Here is a 15235-nt window from a genome sequence, read left to right on the forward strand (position 1 = left end):
ATTTGTCTCCCTTATTTTTTTTGCTGATCTGAAAAATTATCCGCTCTGCGACTCAAAACCGTGATCCAAACCGTGAGTTTTGTGATCCGTTGTACCACTAGTTATAACATTGCAGTTCAATTAACATTGTTGCCAGCAATTACAATCCACAAATGTGTGATAAGGACATTGAATGTGGAAAGAAAGAAAAAACACAACAAGTACATGTTTTTCCTTATTAAATCCTCTTTAATATATCTTAAAAAATGGATATACAATCTGAGAAAGAAAAGGAGGATTTAAACTGAGGAACAGACAGACCCTCCTGAGCCCCACAGAGAACTAGGCTAGCTGGACCAGTAAAATAAGGAGTGTGGGGCTAGGAACCAGAGCATGCTAAAAACAAGTCACATGAACCCCTGTTCATTTGAACACACACACGCCACACACACACACACACACGGGCACAGAAGAGCATACACACACTTCAACACACACTCTTCTAACATACCTACTGTAAAATACACCACCTCCTGGTCACATACATTTTGCCTCATGCAAACATGTGAATACAATTTAATACAGTGATGACACTGAATCTAACGTTCCAATATGCACACATACAGGCACAAAGCCAGCCCAGGCAAAGCGAAGCAACAAACCCACACACTCAAAGATAAACATATCTTTCAGAAACACACACACAAACACACACACACACACACACACACACACACACACACACACACACACACACACACACACACACACACACACACACACACACACACACACACACACACACACACACACACACACACACACACAGAGGGGGACATTCCGACACATGAGGTCATTCATACAGAGGAGACCACAGGCCCTTCCCTTTAGACACCTCACTTGCCTCACAACAGAGGACTCTCATACAACACCTAGCAGAGAAGAGAGCCCTCGTATTCCCCCTACCTCCATGGGGGCAGAGGAGAATGCATGAGTGTGGTGGGGCCTAAGAGAGTGGAGGGAGAAACGTCAGGATGGAGGGATGGAGCAAGACAGACAGACTTTCAGAGGCACAGTGCCCTCTACGTTTGGCTTCCCCAGAGGTAAGGGGAGCTGAGATAAGGTCAAGGTTCAGGTGTGGTGGTAGAACTTGTACTGTGGTACAGCTTGAGTCTTTTCCTAGGAGCTTGATCTGGACAGTGTTACAGTGTGTCTGGGGCACTGGTAAATTGTGTGCCCCCTGTGGATGAGTGAACAGAACAGACAGGAAGTGGGCGTGTCTGAAGTGGTACCCTATTCCATATGTAGTGCACTACTTCTGACCAGGGCCTATAGGGCTCTTGTCAAAAGTAGGGTAATATAAAGGGGTGCCATTTCAGACGTACGCTGAGTGAAGTGGACAACAGAATGGGGACTGACTGGGTCGGTGGCACTTGTCATTCACATGCTGTCTGATGAGGTGGGTGTGGGCGGGGGAGTGCAGGCCTTGAATGAGTGACATAACAGAGATGTTGTTTTTCCAGCTGTGTGTGTTTCTGTGTGGCTGGGTGGGTGTGCATGCACAACCAAGTGCTGTGTGTTGTGAGTAACTAGTTGAGTGTGTTTGCTTTTCAATGTGCGTGAAGGGATTCTGTGTGTGTGTGTGCTCGTGTGCATTTTCTTTGCAACCAGACATGGCAGGCACTAAAACTGAGAAACACTAACAGATAATCTTTCTCTTTGATTCGTCAATTCTTAAATAACAGCTAAGTGGATTGGTTAAATCCCGGGTCCTCACTGCCACATGCGCTCACTATTATTGGCTCAGAGAGGCCCCGTCATTGGACAATCCCTGCGGTGACGCAGCATGATTACTCTAGGCCACTCAGGGCAATTAAAGCATAATCCCTCAAACTTTAAAAAAACAATTTTTCTTGTAAATCTTTTTTTTCTTTCAGCGTCATTGTATTGCAGTCAGGGCGTCAGCAATGTGCAGCGGTTGGTTGACGAGACTTTAGGGGGCGGGGTTCAGCTGCGCAGTCGAAGAAAGGGGGGGTTGCAGGCAGCCGGCGCAGCTGACGCAGTCATCATCTGGCATAGTGCTTGATGTAATCTTGAACCTTATTCCGGAAATCCTCCTAGAGCAAGACACACAAACAACATCAGTGAGCTTTTCTGGATCTACTGTATTCCTTGTTTAATTTTTACAAACATCTTACCTCCAACTGCTCTGAAAATCTTTAGGCCAATATACAGTGTGTTCATCAGTTTAAATGACTTTGAGCGAGACATTCAATAACAATGCAGTAAGCTGCATTCGGGGTTGATGGCAGTGATACAGTGGGATGAAAACATTACCAACAAACCCTGCGCACTTCCTGGCAAGCAAAACATGATACGACCACTGAGGGCACGGCAACAACCAGAGCTATGAAAACATTACCCGCAGAGCGTCCGTCCGGCCAGGGAATACGGTCCCCATTGCCAGACTGTGGAGATGGAGGTAGATACGGAGGGCCCTGCTGCACTGCTAAAGCTCTGGCTCCGGGTAAACAGCCTCCAACAACAAGATGCCTGAGAGGAACCCAGGAGGGCTCAGGATTCCTCAATTAGCTCTGCTGGCCTGTTGTTCTGTACCCAGTACCAGGCTGTAAATAACCCCAGTCTACAGGGAGTCTGGAGGAACACACTGAACAGCCCATCTTTGCTCTGTCTTTGACCACCTCTGTTTGCCCAGCCGGTGCATACACAGTATCTGGGCCTAATTGATCCTTCTGAATGGTATGGAACACTATAGTGCAGTACCTCCACTACAGAACTGGGGAGTTAAAGCCTGGGCCAGAGTGAGTGTGTGTGTCTGCCATGCGAGTGTGTGTGTGTCTGCCATGAGGGTGTGTGCGTGTCTGCCATGAGGGTGTGTCCGTGTGTGTGAGTGAGAGATAGAGTGGGTGTACTCTGTGCGTGTGTGTAGAGTTTAAATGAAATAAAGTCAAATTAATTCCCATGAGCCTGTCTGGGGACAGTGTGCTAGATGATTGAGAGGAGAAATGGAGCCAGGTTGGCATGGCAGCGTACGTAGCGGCACAGGTGGCAGGAGCAGCTCAAGGCGATTGATATCCTTGGCTCTGTTTGTCTCTCCTGGGTCAGCTTGCTCCCTGCCCTTTTCCTTTTCCAGGGCCAGCTATATTAAACCACACCAGCTCAGGTCATGCACAGCACAGCACAGTTCTGAGAGCAACAACAAACGCATCCAACAAAAGCCTATTTTCTTCTCTTCTCACTAGTGGTCCAGGATTTGGGTTCGATTGGGAATTGATGAGGTTAGAAGGGGGTGGAGTCCGCTAAAAGACTACACAGCCCTGGTATCAGGAGCCAAGGCAAGTGAAAGAAGCAACTGTAAACCCTCCTCCAATCTGCACAGGGACATCAACGCATTATTTACCCATCAAGCTCCAGTTTCACAGATGCACGTTTCCCAAGATAGGATTCATTCCTTTGAGAATAAGCTCAGAATGAGGCTTGGTCAGGGCTGGAAAAGGCCAGAAGAGTCTCAGACAACAACAACAACAACGCCAACAACAACTTATGGAGATAAGCGCGAGACAATGCTTTAAAATGGTGACGACTTTAGGACAAATGGGTGTGGCTGACTTACAATTGACATTTTAGTCATTTAGCAGACAATCTTATCCAGAGAGACTGACAGTTAGTACTAGACTTAGTTCCTAGCATGCCATCTAAAAGAGCCTGCTACTCAATAGCTTACTTTACCCTCAGGGAAAAACAATTAGCACTACAGATCTCTCTCTCCGTCCGACATTGCATGAAAGCTTGTATGTAAATGTGGATGAATATCACAATCAGACGGCTGGTTAGTAACCTGCTATTTGAGTCATAATCCATCCTACTGGGTCTCCACAGTCCTTAATGAAAGCCAGAGAACAGATGACCTGGGGGGGTAGATTATGACGTTGGTCTGTTATGGGAAACTCCAAGGACGTGGGGAGGACAGACAGAGACTGATATGAAGGAGGAAAGCAGTGAGGAAACCAACCAAACAACGCCTGTAGTTGAAGCAGACACTGACTGACGGACTAACGTTAGCGGCCATCCATTAGTGAACTGAACCATGTAACCTTTCCTACTGAATTAGCTCACATCCTCCCAGCAGGCAGGTACACCAGTGTTCAAAACACCTCTTCTGTTCAAAACACCTCTTCAAGAGGTAAGTGAATTAATGCAAATGGCTGTACTTCGCCTTGGGTGGAATGTGCCCCAGCTTTACAGTCAGGCTATAGCAACAGAGCAAAGTAAATATCACTAAGTTAAAGAGCCTTCAGCACAGCTAGGCAGACAGAACAGAGACTTAGAAGGAACAGTTAGAACAGGGACCTCAGAACAATCCAAGCTGAGACCTTGGGGGATTCAACTGCGGCACCCCCCCCCCCCCCCCCCTACACACTTTACATAACTCTGCAGCCTTGCTAAATATTTTGGCAGCGAGCTGAGCGCAGCACAGAGCTTGAAATAGCCCCCCCCACGTAGTTCTGCGTATTAATCTGCCCCATTATAACAATCTGAAGGGTTTGTGGTCATGTTGGCCTTGCCTTTCTTCCCTGGCTAAAAGCGTTTTGATATACCTCTGTATGCAGAATGTTACAAAGAAACAGATATTGGGGGGGGGGGGGGGGGGGGATTTATATTAGGTTTTACTACGACTACTCAACATAACAATGGAGATGAATGATGGCATTCAGAACAGTTCTTTGACATACAAGTCAATGTCCTCAAACAAATTCAAAAGTAAAAGTGCAGATATAATCAACCTTGTCCTGCAGATTTATAAACCATTTCCCTCGGGGAATAGGTCAAAACTACATACTGTCCCTCCCCTGCTACAGCAAATACAGAAAAAGAGACAAGCTGAATTTCCTTTCAGATCTCATCAATGTCACGGTTTTGACTCCCAGGGACATGTTTATTACACACGACTGGCAGAGATGACATGCGCTCTGAAACCCTCAGTCACTCTTTGGTTTGGCCATTCAGACGTTTTCAGAAACCAAACTGACCAATCAATGGCCTTCAGTAACCCTGTGACATGGTTTGTAACACCAAACAAGTTTACTTCAGAACACAGGGCTGCATGGCTCCTCTCCTCCATGTCCTTTACATTTACATAGTCATTTAGCAGACACTCTTATTCAGAGCGACTTACAGTTAGTGCATTCATCTAAAGATAGCACGGTGGGGCAACCACAATGCTCAGTCATAGTAAGCAAATGTTTCCTTTAAAGTAGCGATCAGCAAAGTCAAGTGCGGGTGTTCGTTCACAAAAGCCTGTTGGATTATTTCAGATACTTGACCTTTTTGTATATGTCATCCAGAGACGTTCTCCACTGCACTGTTGTGGGACAGTTTGGAGCATCTGCAGCGTCACCCTCAAACACTCACCCCTCCAGCTCAAAAAGTCTGATAGCCCAAATTGGATGTGATCTGTCCAGATGGGAACAAACAGCTCAACACAGCATTAAATGTGAGTCTAGTGTGTGTTCCTGTCCCGACGCTACTGTGTAGGGACAGCACCTGCAGTGCTAGACCAGCTGCACACACCACCACTGCTACAGGTAGGGTAGGAGCAGCAGTCAAGCTATGTAAAAGGCAATCACATCACCTGAACACCAACTCAGCAGACGCTGTCAGGGTAGACTGCAGGGGTGGGAGGGCGGAAGGGGTGGAGTGGTAGAAAACAAGACCTCCTGATGGCACTCACCTCGCACTCTATCACTTTGAATCCCCCTCTTCCTCTTTCCTCCCCATCAGGACTCGGGATAGAACATTTTAGAGCCCTCTGGCTCACCTGGTAACGTGATCAGTTTGCACCGATTCAGGTCAGATCACGTCATGTAGAACTAGCGCTGAAGGTGGCCCACAGCCAGCAAGGTGTTACAAATACTAGATAGTCCGACAGGAGATCACACAGAGGCCAGATGAGCTAGTGATTTCAAAGAATTTCTGTAACGTCAGTTTTCACTTCACAAAACTGACAGTCTATACTAAGCGCTAAAGACCACCGTGGTTCAACCATCCAGAACCATGTAGAACCAGACCCAGTCACGTGGATGCTGGGTTCTTTTCACGTGCAAACAAGCCAGTTGATTGGCTATTGATCCAGTGTGAGACAGATTGTTAGCACAGTAAAGATACTGGTCCGGGGGTGGTTGGAGAGCCATAGATCTGCATTAGGATGCAGTCAGAAGACCACAGGGTCCCTCAAGAGAGCATTATGCAAAGCCTTCGTTAAGCCATCGGACTGGGGGTCATCAATGGTGCAGTATGGCTGACCATGCTAGAATACCTGAGTGACTAATCATATCAGTCAAAACGTGGCTGTTTGCTGTGGACAACCTTAAAAATCAACCATTTTCTGTGGCATTGCAATAGTTAATGTGACGTCCAAAAGTATTTGGACAGTGACACATTTTTTGTTATTTTGGCTCTGTACTCCCGCAATTTGGATTTAAAATGATACAATGACTAGGTTGTAGTAGAGATGATCAGCTTTAATTTGAGGGTATTTTCATCTACATCGGGATCAAAAATACAGTACTTTTTGTACATAGTCCCCCCATTTTATGGAAATAAAAGTATTTGGACAAATTCACGTATACAGTGTATTCGGAAAGTATTTAGACCCCTTGACTTTTTCCACGTTGTTACAATACAGCCTTATTCTAAAATTGATTAAATCTTTTTTTTTTCATCAGCAATCTACACACAATACCCTATATTGTTGCAAATGTATAAAAAAAGAAATATCACATTTAGATAAGTATTCAGACCCTTTACTCAGTACTTTGTTAACGCGATTACAGCATCGAGTCTTCTCGATGTATGGGTATTAAAGTAATCAAAAGTTTAGTATTTGGTCCCATATTCCTAGCACACAATGACTACATCAAGCTTGTGACTACAAGACTTGGAATCATTTGCAGTTTGTTTTGGTTGCGTTTCAGATTATGTTGTGCCCAATTGAAATGAAAGGTAAGTAATTATTGTTCCATTTTGGAGACACTTATTGTAAATAAAAATATGTGTTTTAATCTGAACACTTCTACATGAATGTGGATGGTACCATTATTACGGATAATCCTGAATGAATCGTGAATAATGAGTGAGAAAGTTAGAGGCACAAAGATCATACCCCCAAGACATGGTAACTTTTGTTTTGGGTCATTTTTGTGGGCGTATGATATTTATGCCTTTCCCACTCATCATTATTCATGATTATCCGTAATGTTCAGAAACAATAAAAGTGACTAAAATAACACACTACATTATTTACCATTGGGCACAACATAATTTGAAACACCTAAAATGGGGGGACTACGTACAAAAAGTGCTGTAATTTCTAAACGAGTTATGGATGAAAATACCCTCAAATTAAAGCTGACAAACTGCACTTTAACCTCATATGGTATCATTTCAAATCCAAGGTGCTGGAGTACAGAGCCAAAACAACAAAACGTGCCAGAGTCCAAATACTTCTGGACCTCACTGCATGTGTACCACAATGACATGACAAAGTATAAGTCCAATATGCCTTTGTGTTTCTGACATAAGATAAGGTCAAGAAAGTCATCATGCCTGGCTAATCATCGGCCTCTTTAGTTTTAAGGTCAACAGTCAAATGGCAGCCCCATGTGGGTTCAGTCTGTTCCGTTCTGGTATGTTCCATCTTCCACAGCACTACTGTATGCCCCCCCCCCCCCCACCACCCGCCCCTAACCCCTCCCAGCTGATAATAGAATAACAACGCAGTCAGAGAGCATTGAGCACTGGGGGAGTTCCACTTTAAGCCTACTCTCTCTACGGTTGTTGCTGAACCAACGATAAAGCTGGAAAAAGGGCTGTTTCTCAGTAGGAGGTCAGGTCCATTTGACTGGATGGCTGTTGTTTTTCCTACTGTGGGATGGGGTATCTGCAACACCACTGCTGCAACATGACTTCGTTACTATTAAAAGCCCTAGTTTCCTCTCAGAGATGGAGGGAGAGTTTGAGGCCAAGCTTCCTGTGACGAGACAGTCAGCTGGGAGACCGCTGCATCAGTATGGTGATTACATGGTCATTTAGCATCAGTATGCTATGTGGCGGACGTGTGAGCCGTGGTTTCCCAGTACTCTCTGACACACATCCCACAGTTCCCTCCGCACTTGATGTTCAGTCGGCACGCCACAAAGCTACAGAGTCAGGGGAGACCAAGAGATTGGACACTCCTCACGAATGCCACGGCCCTCACGTCGAGAACCACTAACTGTGGACGTCACACTCGGCAGGGGCTTGCGAGAGGCAGCTGGAACACAATGCATATCTGTGTTAGTGTGAGGGAGTATGTAGAGAACATGAGCCCCTGCTGCTTTGCTTCAAGTTTCTTGGCGTCCACATAACTAAGAATTTAACATGGTCCACACACACTCGCATAATCGTGAAGAGGGCATGACAGCGCCTCTTCCCCCTCAGGAGGCTGAAAATATTTGTCATGGTCCCTTGGATCCTCAAAAGGTTCTACAGCTGCACCATCGACAGCATCTCAACTGGCTGTATCACCGCTTGGTATGGCAAATGTACCGTCCTTGACCTCAAAGTGCTAGAGGGTGGTGCGTACAGCCCATTACACTATTGGGGCCGAACTCACTGCCATTATGCTGCAATAGTTTGTGTCGGGGGTCTAGGGTCAGTCTGTTATGTCTGGAGTATTTCTCCTGTCTTATCCGGTGTCCTGTGTGAATTTAAGTATGCTCCCTCTAATTCTCGCTCTCTCCCTCTGCTCCCAGAGAACCTGAGCCCTGGGACCATGCCTCAGGACTACCTGGCCTGATGACTCTGTCCCCAGTCCACCTGGTAGCGCTGCTGCTCCAGTTTCAACTGTTCTGCCTGCGGCTATGGGACCCTGACCTGTTCACCGGACGTGCTACCTTGTTCCGGACCTGCTGTTTTCGACGCTCTCTCTCTACCGCACCTGCTGTCTCTAACGCTGAATGTGTGTATATACACTGCTCAAAAAAATAAAGGGAACACTTAAACAACACAATGTAACTCCAAGTCAATCACACTTCTGTGAAATCAAACTGTCCACTTAGGAAGCAACACTGATTGACAATAAATTTCACATGCTGTTGTGCAAATGGAATAGACAAAAGGTGGAAATTATAGGCAATTAGTAAGACACCCCCAAAAAAGGAGTGATTCTGCAGGTGATGACCACAGACCACTTCTCAGTTCCTATGCTTCCTGGCTGATGTTTTGGTCACTTTTGAATGCACAAAGGCGGAGGTAGCGGTCCTGCTGCTGGGTTGTTGCCCTCCTACGGCCTCCTCCACGTCTCCTGATGTACTGGCCTGTCTCATGGTAGCGCCTCCATGCTCTGGACACTACGCTGACAGACACAGCAAACCTTCTTGCCACAGCTCGCATTGATGTGCCATCCTGGATGAGCTGCACTACCTGAGCCACTTGTGTGGGTTGTAGACTCCGTCTAATGCTACCACTAGAGTGAAAGCACTGCCAGCATTAAAAAGTGACCATATATATATATATATATATATATATATATATATATATATATATATATATATATATATATATATATATATATATATATATATAGTTTTTGAAAGAAAAGCACATTCTTTGTCCATTAAAATAACATAAAATTGATCAGAAATACAGTGTAGACATTGTTAATGTTGTAAATGACTATTGTAGCTGGAAACGGCTGATTTTTTAATGGAATATCTACATAGGCGTACTGAGGCCCATTATCAGCAACCATAACTACTGTGTTCCAATGGCGTGTTGTGTTAGCTTACCCAAGTTTATAATTTTAAAAGGCTAATTGATCATTAGAAAACCCTTTTGCAATTATGTTAGCACAGCTGAAAACTGTCCTGATTAAAGAAGCAATAAAACTGGCCTTCTTTAGACTAGTTGAGGATCTGGAGCATCAGTATTTGTGGGTTCAATTACAGGCTCAAAATGGCCAGAAACAAAGAACTTTCATCTGAAACTCATCAGTCTATTCTTGTTTTGAGAAATGAAGGCTATTCCATGCGAGAAATTGCCAAGAAACTGAAGATCTCGTACAACGCTGTGTACTACTCCCTTCACAGAACAGTGCAAACTGGCTCTAACCAGAATATAAAGAGGAGTGGGAGGCCCCGGTGCACAACTGAGCAAGAGGACAAGTACATTAGAGTGTCTAGTTTGTGAAACAGACGCCTCACAAGTCCTCAACTGGCAGCTTCATTAAATAGTACCCGTAAAACACCATTCTCAACGTCAACAGTGAAGAGGGGCTGCCGGGATGCTGGCCTTCTAGGCAGAGTTCCTCTGTCCAGTGTGTGTTCTTTTGCCAATCTTAATCTGTTCTTTTTATTGGCCAGTCTGGCCAGCATCCCGGAGTCGCCTCTTCACTGTTGACATTAAATAGTACCAGCAAAACACCAGTCAATGTCAAAGTGGAATTATGTTTTTAGAGATTTTTACAAATTAAAAATTAAACTCGGAAATATCTTGAGTCAATAAGTATTCAACCCCTTTGTTATGGGAAGTCAAAAGTTCAGGAGTAGACATTTGCTTGACAAGTAACATAAGTTGCATGGACTCTATGTGCAATAATAGCGTTCATCATGATTTTTGAATGACTACCTCATCTCTGTACCCCACACAAACAATTATCTGTAAGGTCGAGCAGTGAATTTCAAACAGATTCAACCACAAAGAGCAAGGATGTTTTCCAATGCCTCGCAATGGGCAACATTTAAAAAAATAACATGGTAGATATTGAATATCCCTTTGAACATGGTGAAGTTATTAATTACACTTTGGATGGTGTATCAATCACCCAGTCACTACAAAGATCGACATCCTTCCTAACTCAGTGGCTGGCGGGTAAGGAAACTGCTCAGGGATTTCACCATGAGGCCAATGGTGACTTTAAAACAGTTAGAGTTTAATGGCTGTGATAGGAGAAAACTGAGGATGGATCCACAAAAGAAGGAAGCTTGTACAGAGTAAAATTATTCCACAACATGCATCCTGTTTGCAACAAGGCACTATAGTAATACTGCAAAAAATGTGGCAAAGCAAGTACATTTTTATCCTGATTTCAAAGTGTTATGTTTGGGGCAATCTAATACAACTCAGCATAGTGGTGGCTGAATCATGTTATGGGTTACGCTTGTAATCATTAAGGACTGGGGAGTTACAGGAGAAAAAAATAAACCTTTCAGCAGGACAATAACCTAAAACACATGGCCAAATATACACCGGAGTTGTTTACCAATAGTGGCCTAGTTACAGTTGAGTTAAATCGTCTTGAAAAAAATATTTTGAATACATTTTTAATTCAGGCTGTAATACTGAAAGCACTGTAGGTGCAGTGATACTATCAAGGGGAACCTGTTACAGTAGTGTATTAATGGCAACTTAATTTAACTTAACTTTCTAAAGGTGGTCTGACACAGTGCTTCCCAAAATGTGGGTTATACAATCAGGCCCCTATTGATTTTGTTATAATGTTGAGCATAAGAACACAGCATTTGCCATGTCAAAATGCGTACAATTCCCAGAAATGAACGTAAAAACGTCAACATTTTCTCTCAGCTCCACAGCAAAATGTATAGAATTTCAGGGAATTCGCTTTAAAACAACAACATTCTCTCTCCGCTGCAAAGATTATATTTTTACTTATTATTTGGTCTGTTGATGTTTTTTCACCGCTCAACCATTATGGTGGGTCTCGACTCAAGACAGCTCAATTGTTGGGTCACGAAGCAAAAACGTTTGGGAACCACTGTTCTAACACAAGAGGACTTCTTTCTCCCTTCCTTTTATTTTAACTCACCAAAAAAAACAGCCCAGTGTAGTTAAAAGGAAGTGACATGTTTCCCTGAGTGTTTGGAAGCCCACTGTGTCCACTACTCTCTCTGTAATTGGTCGGAATGGCTCCTATGAACAACAACCTTAAGGCGTCTGCATACTAGGTTTGGTTTGCTCCTAGCAGAACTTGGCAAGGCAAAGTGAACGTCTGTGCCTCTCATAGTAACTTAAATAACTTTTGCATGAAAAAAAAAAAGGTCCCTCGAAACGCCATAGCCAGTACACACTTCGTCAAAATTATAAATCTGTAATTATTATAAGGAAGAGGAAAAGGAGAAGGGAAATGAGAAGAAGAAGGGAAAGGAGGAAGACGAAAAGAAGAAGGGAGGAGAAAGAAGGAGAAAAGAAAGAAAAAGAAAGAAAAATAAAAAATAAAAAGGAAGAAGAAAAAGCAGAATGAAAAGGAGGGCAGAAGGAAGAAGACTGAAGGAAGAGAGATTACTAGAAATGTTCCCTTTTATTTGTGGATTAATTGTCGGAGTAGAGAACACACAATTGTGTGACTCAAAATGGGTCAAAATTCTACAAAGATCCAGGGAAAAAAAGACCTTGTGCATTTCAGGTAAAATAACAACCCGATGTTAATATCCCAGGACAAATTAACTAGCAACAGCAAGCTAGCTAAATGTCCATGAATGTTTCATGTGTTTCGACTCGTCCCCAAATTAATATAGTTGTTTCACAGTTCGTTTTGATATTTCAACCTACGTGTCCTGATCGCGTCTGGTGTAGACAGACAAAATCAACAATGCGCGCGTGCCCGGTGAAGTCAGCATGTTAGAAGGAACACGGCTCAGGACTGAAGAGACCAGAGGAAACCATCCATTGAAATCAATACTTCCTGTAGGTCTTGCCTTGTCTCCTCTCCAACATTAGTTTGGCCTATTCCTTCCTTCACTTACTTTCTCCGGCATCTTTTCCTCTAGTTTATGTTCCGCTAGCTCAGTCTGGGTTTTTGGACAGGGCTTGGAGTGTTGGTGTGTGAAACCAACCAGAGTGACCATGTTAGACTCCACTCTACACAGGCGGAGAGGGTGTGATGAAGACTGTGCAGATATCGATCCTCTGCGTGTGGCAAACAGTAATGAGGCATCAGGCATGATCTTAAATGTAAACCACAGCCCTGCTGTTGACATACTAAGCTGCTCTTGCTCTCTGAAGTTTAACATACACTGTCTGTCTGGGGACTGGGGAGTACTGCGAGCCCCAGCCGAGCACCACTTGGGAGGGAGTGTGAGAGGTCACAGAGAGTTTTGTCTCCTGCCGGGCATGGATAGCCCAGGCAGAATGAGACAGAGTGAATCACAAATGGCACCCAATTCTCTATATAGGGCACTACTTAGACACACAGTGAAACAGACTACAGCACAGTACCCAGTGGTTCTGAACAAAGTGTTCATTAGTGAGTTCTACAGAATAGCCCCACATTCCACTTCTAGAGCTTTCAAACCTTCTAAACACGTCCTACTTACTGCTGCCCATGTAAGGTCATGGACAGGACATAGGGAAGATGACCTCCCTCCAGGTGGGCTGGTTGGTGTTACCTTATCGCGCAGATGATGCTCGGCCGCGTCGATGTTCAATGGGTCATCGAAGTTCAGTAGATCCTGAATGAAATGAAAGAGAAAATTAGCTTGAGTCAGCAAAAGTTGACTAAAAACAGTTTCAGATAAACTAAAACCCGCTAACCCAGATGAAAGCAACAAACGTAACAGTCAGGCAAATGTTGTTGTCTGATACTAACAGCCACTGGCAGTATGTAATGTCACCCTGGATTTAAGTTAAAAGACAAAGCAGTGTAATTAGCCGGTTGCCGTAGAGACGGTGTGCGTGGCGGGCGAGGTGCGGTGTGTTAAGGAGATAAAATGGCGGCAAGGCCTGTGTGTAGAGCGCCTCACTTCCTGATTAAGAGCTAAGCCTCAGGGCATGACTGAGCATCAGGCTGCATCATCATTGTGGGACGCAGCCAGGAGAGGAGCGAAAGAGATGCTATCAACCCAATCAACCAAGCAACAACAGTCGCTTACAGGCACACTTAACACGCTCATTCTCCTTACCTACCTAAATAAAATAAAATAAAATAAAATTTGTCACATACACATGGTTAGCAGATGTTAATGCGAGTGTAGCGAAATGCTTGTGCTTCTAGTTCCGACAATGCAGTAATAACCAACAAGTAATCTGCTTACAGAAAATGCTTGGGGAATTGCTCGGAAAAACGGGTTTGTATGGTTTTATAAATAAAATAGATAGGCTTTACAGTAACAACTCAGTCCATACCTGTTGTCATAAGCATAGAAACACATTTTAACATGCAATGCATTTGGAAAGTATTCAGACCGTCACTTTTGTTACGTTAGAGCCTTATTCTAAAATGGATGAAATTTGTTTTTTTCCCTCATCAATCTACACACAATACTCCATAATAACAAAAACAGTTTTTAGAATTTTGTGCAAAAAAATTAAATAAAACTGAAATATTACATTTACATAAGTATTCAGACCCTTTACTTAGTACTTTGTTGAACCACCTTTGGCAGTGATTACAGCCTCGACTCTTCTTGGGAATGACGCTACAAGCTTGGCACAGCTCTATTTGGGGAGTTTCTCGCATTCTTCTCTGTAGATCCTCTCAAGCTCTGTCAGGTTGGATGGGGAGCGTTGCTGCACAACTATTTTCAGGTCTCTCCAGTGATGTGCGATCTGGCTCTAACTGGGCCACTCAAGGACATTGAGACGTGTCCCGAAGCCACTCCTGCGTTGTCTTGGCAGTGTGCTTAGGGTCATTGTCCTGCTGGAAGGTGAACCATCGCCCCAGTCTGAGGTCCTAAGCACTCTGGAGCAGGTTTTCATCAAGGGTCTCTGTACTTTTCTCCGTTCATCTTTCCCCTCGATCCTGACTAGTCTCCCAGTCCCTGCCGCTGAAAAACATCCCCGCAGCATGATGCTGCCACCACCATGCTTCACCGTAGGGATGGTGCCAGGTTTCATCCAGACGTGACGCTTGGCATTCAGGATAAAGAGTTCAATCTTGGTTTCATCAGACCAAAGAATCTTGGGGAATTTTGGGGCAGCAGGTAGCCTAGTGGTTAGAGCGTTGGGTCAGTAACCAAAAGGTTGCTAGATCGAATCCCCGAGCTGACAAGGTAAAAATCTGTCATTCTGCCCCTGAACAAGGCAGTTAACCCACTGTTCCTAGGCCGTCGTTGTAAATAAGAATTTGTTCTTAAAACTTCTTAGGGATGAGACGGGCTGAAATCCCGTTAATGGGATCGATTTGACAACAGCCAGTGAAAGTGCAGGGTGCCAAATTCAAACAGAAACCTCATAACTAAAA

At 44.2% G+C, this 15235-nt stretch overlaps 1 protein-coding gene across 1 annotated transcript in view; it reads right to left on the reverse strand.

The window, feature by feature from the left end:
* Nucleotides 1–1901: 1901 nt before the first annotated feature.
* LOC120058312 (NEDD8-conjugating enzyme UBE2F) overlaps nt 1902–15235 on the reverse strand; it is a 97390-nt gene continuing 84056 nt past the window's right edge. Inside the window, exons 9-10 of the mRNA XM_039006880.1 lie at nt 13443–13505; nt 1902–2096 (exon numbers count right to left, since the gene is read on the reverse strand). Of these exons, the coding sequence (XP_038862808.1) occupies nt 2046–2096; nt 13443–13505 (114 nt within the window). The 3' untranslated portion in view covers nt 1902–2045. The remainder of the gene's footprint in view (nt 2097–13442; nt 13506–15235) is intronic.

Source organism: Salvelinus namaycush, chromosome 13, assembly GCF_016432855.1.
Source record: "Salvelinus namaycush isolate Seneca chromosome 13, SaNama_1.0, whole genome shotgun sequence".
In the NCBI taxonomy this organism is placed as follows: domain Eukaryota; kingdom Metazoa; phylum Chordata; class Actinopteri; order Salmoniformes; family Salmonidae; genus Salvelinus; species Salvelinus namaycush.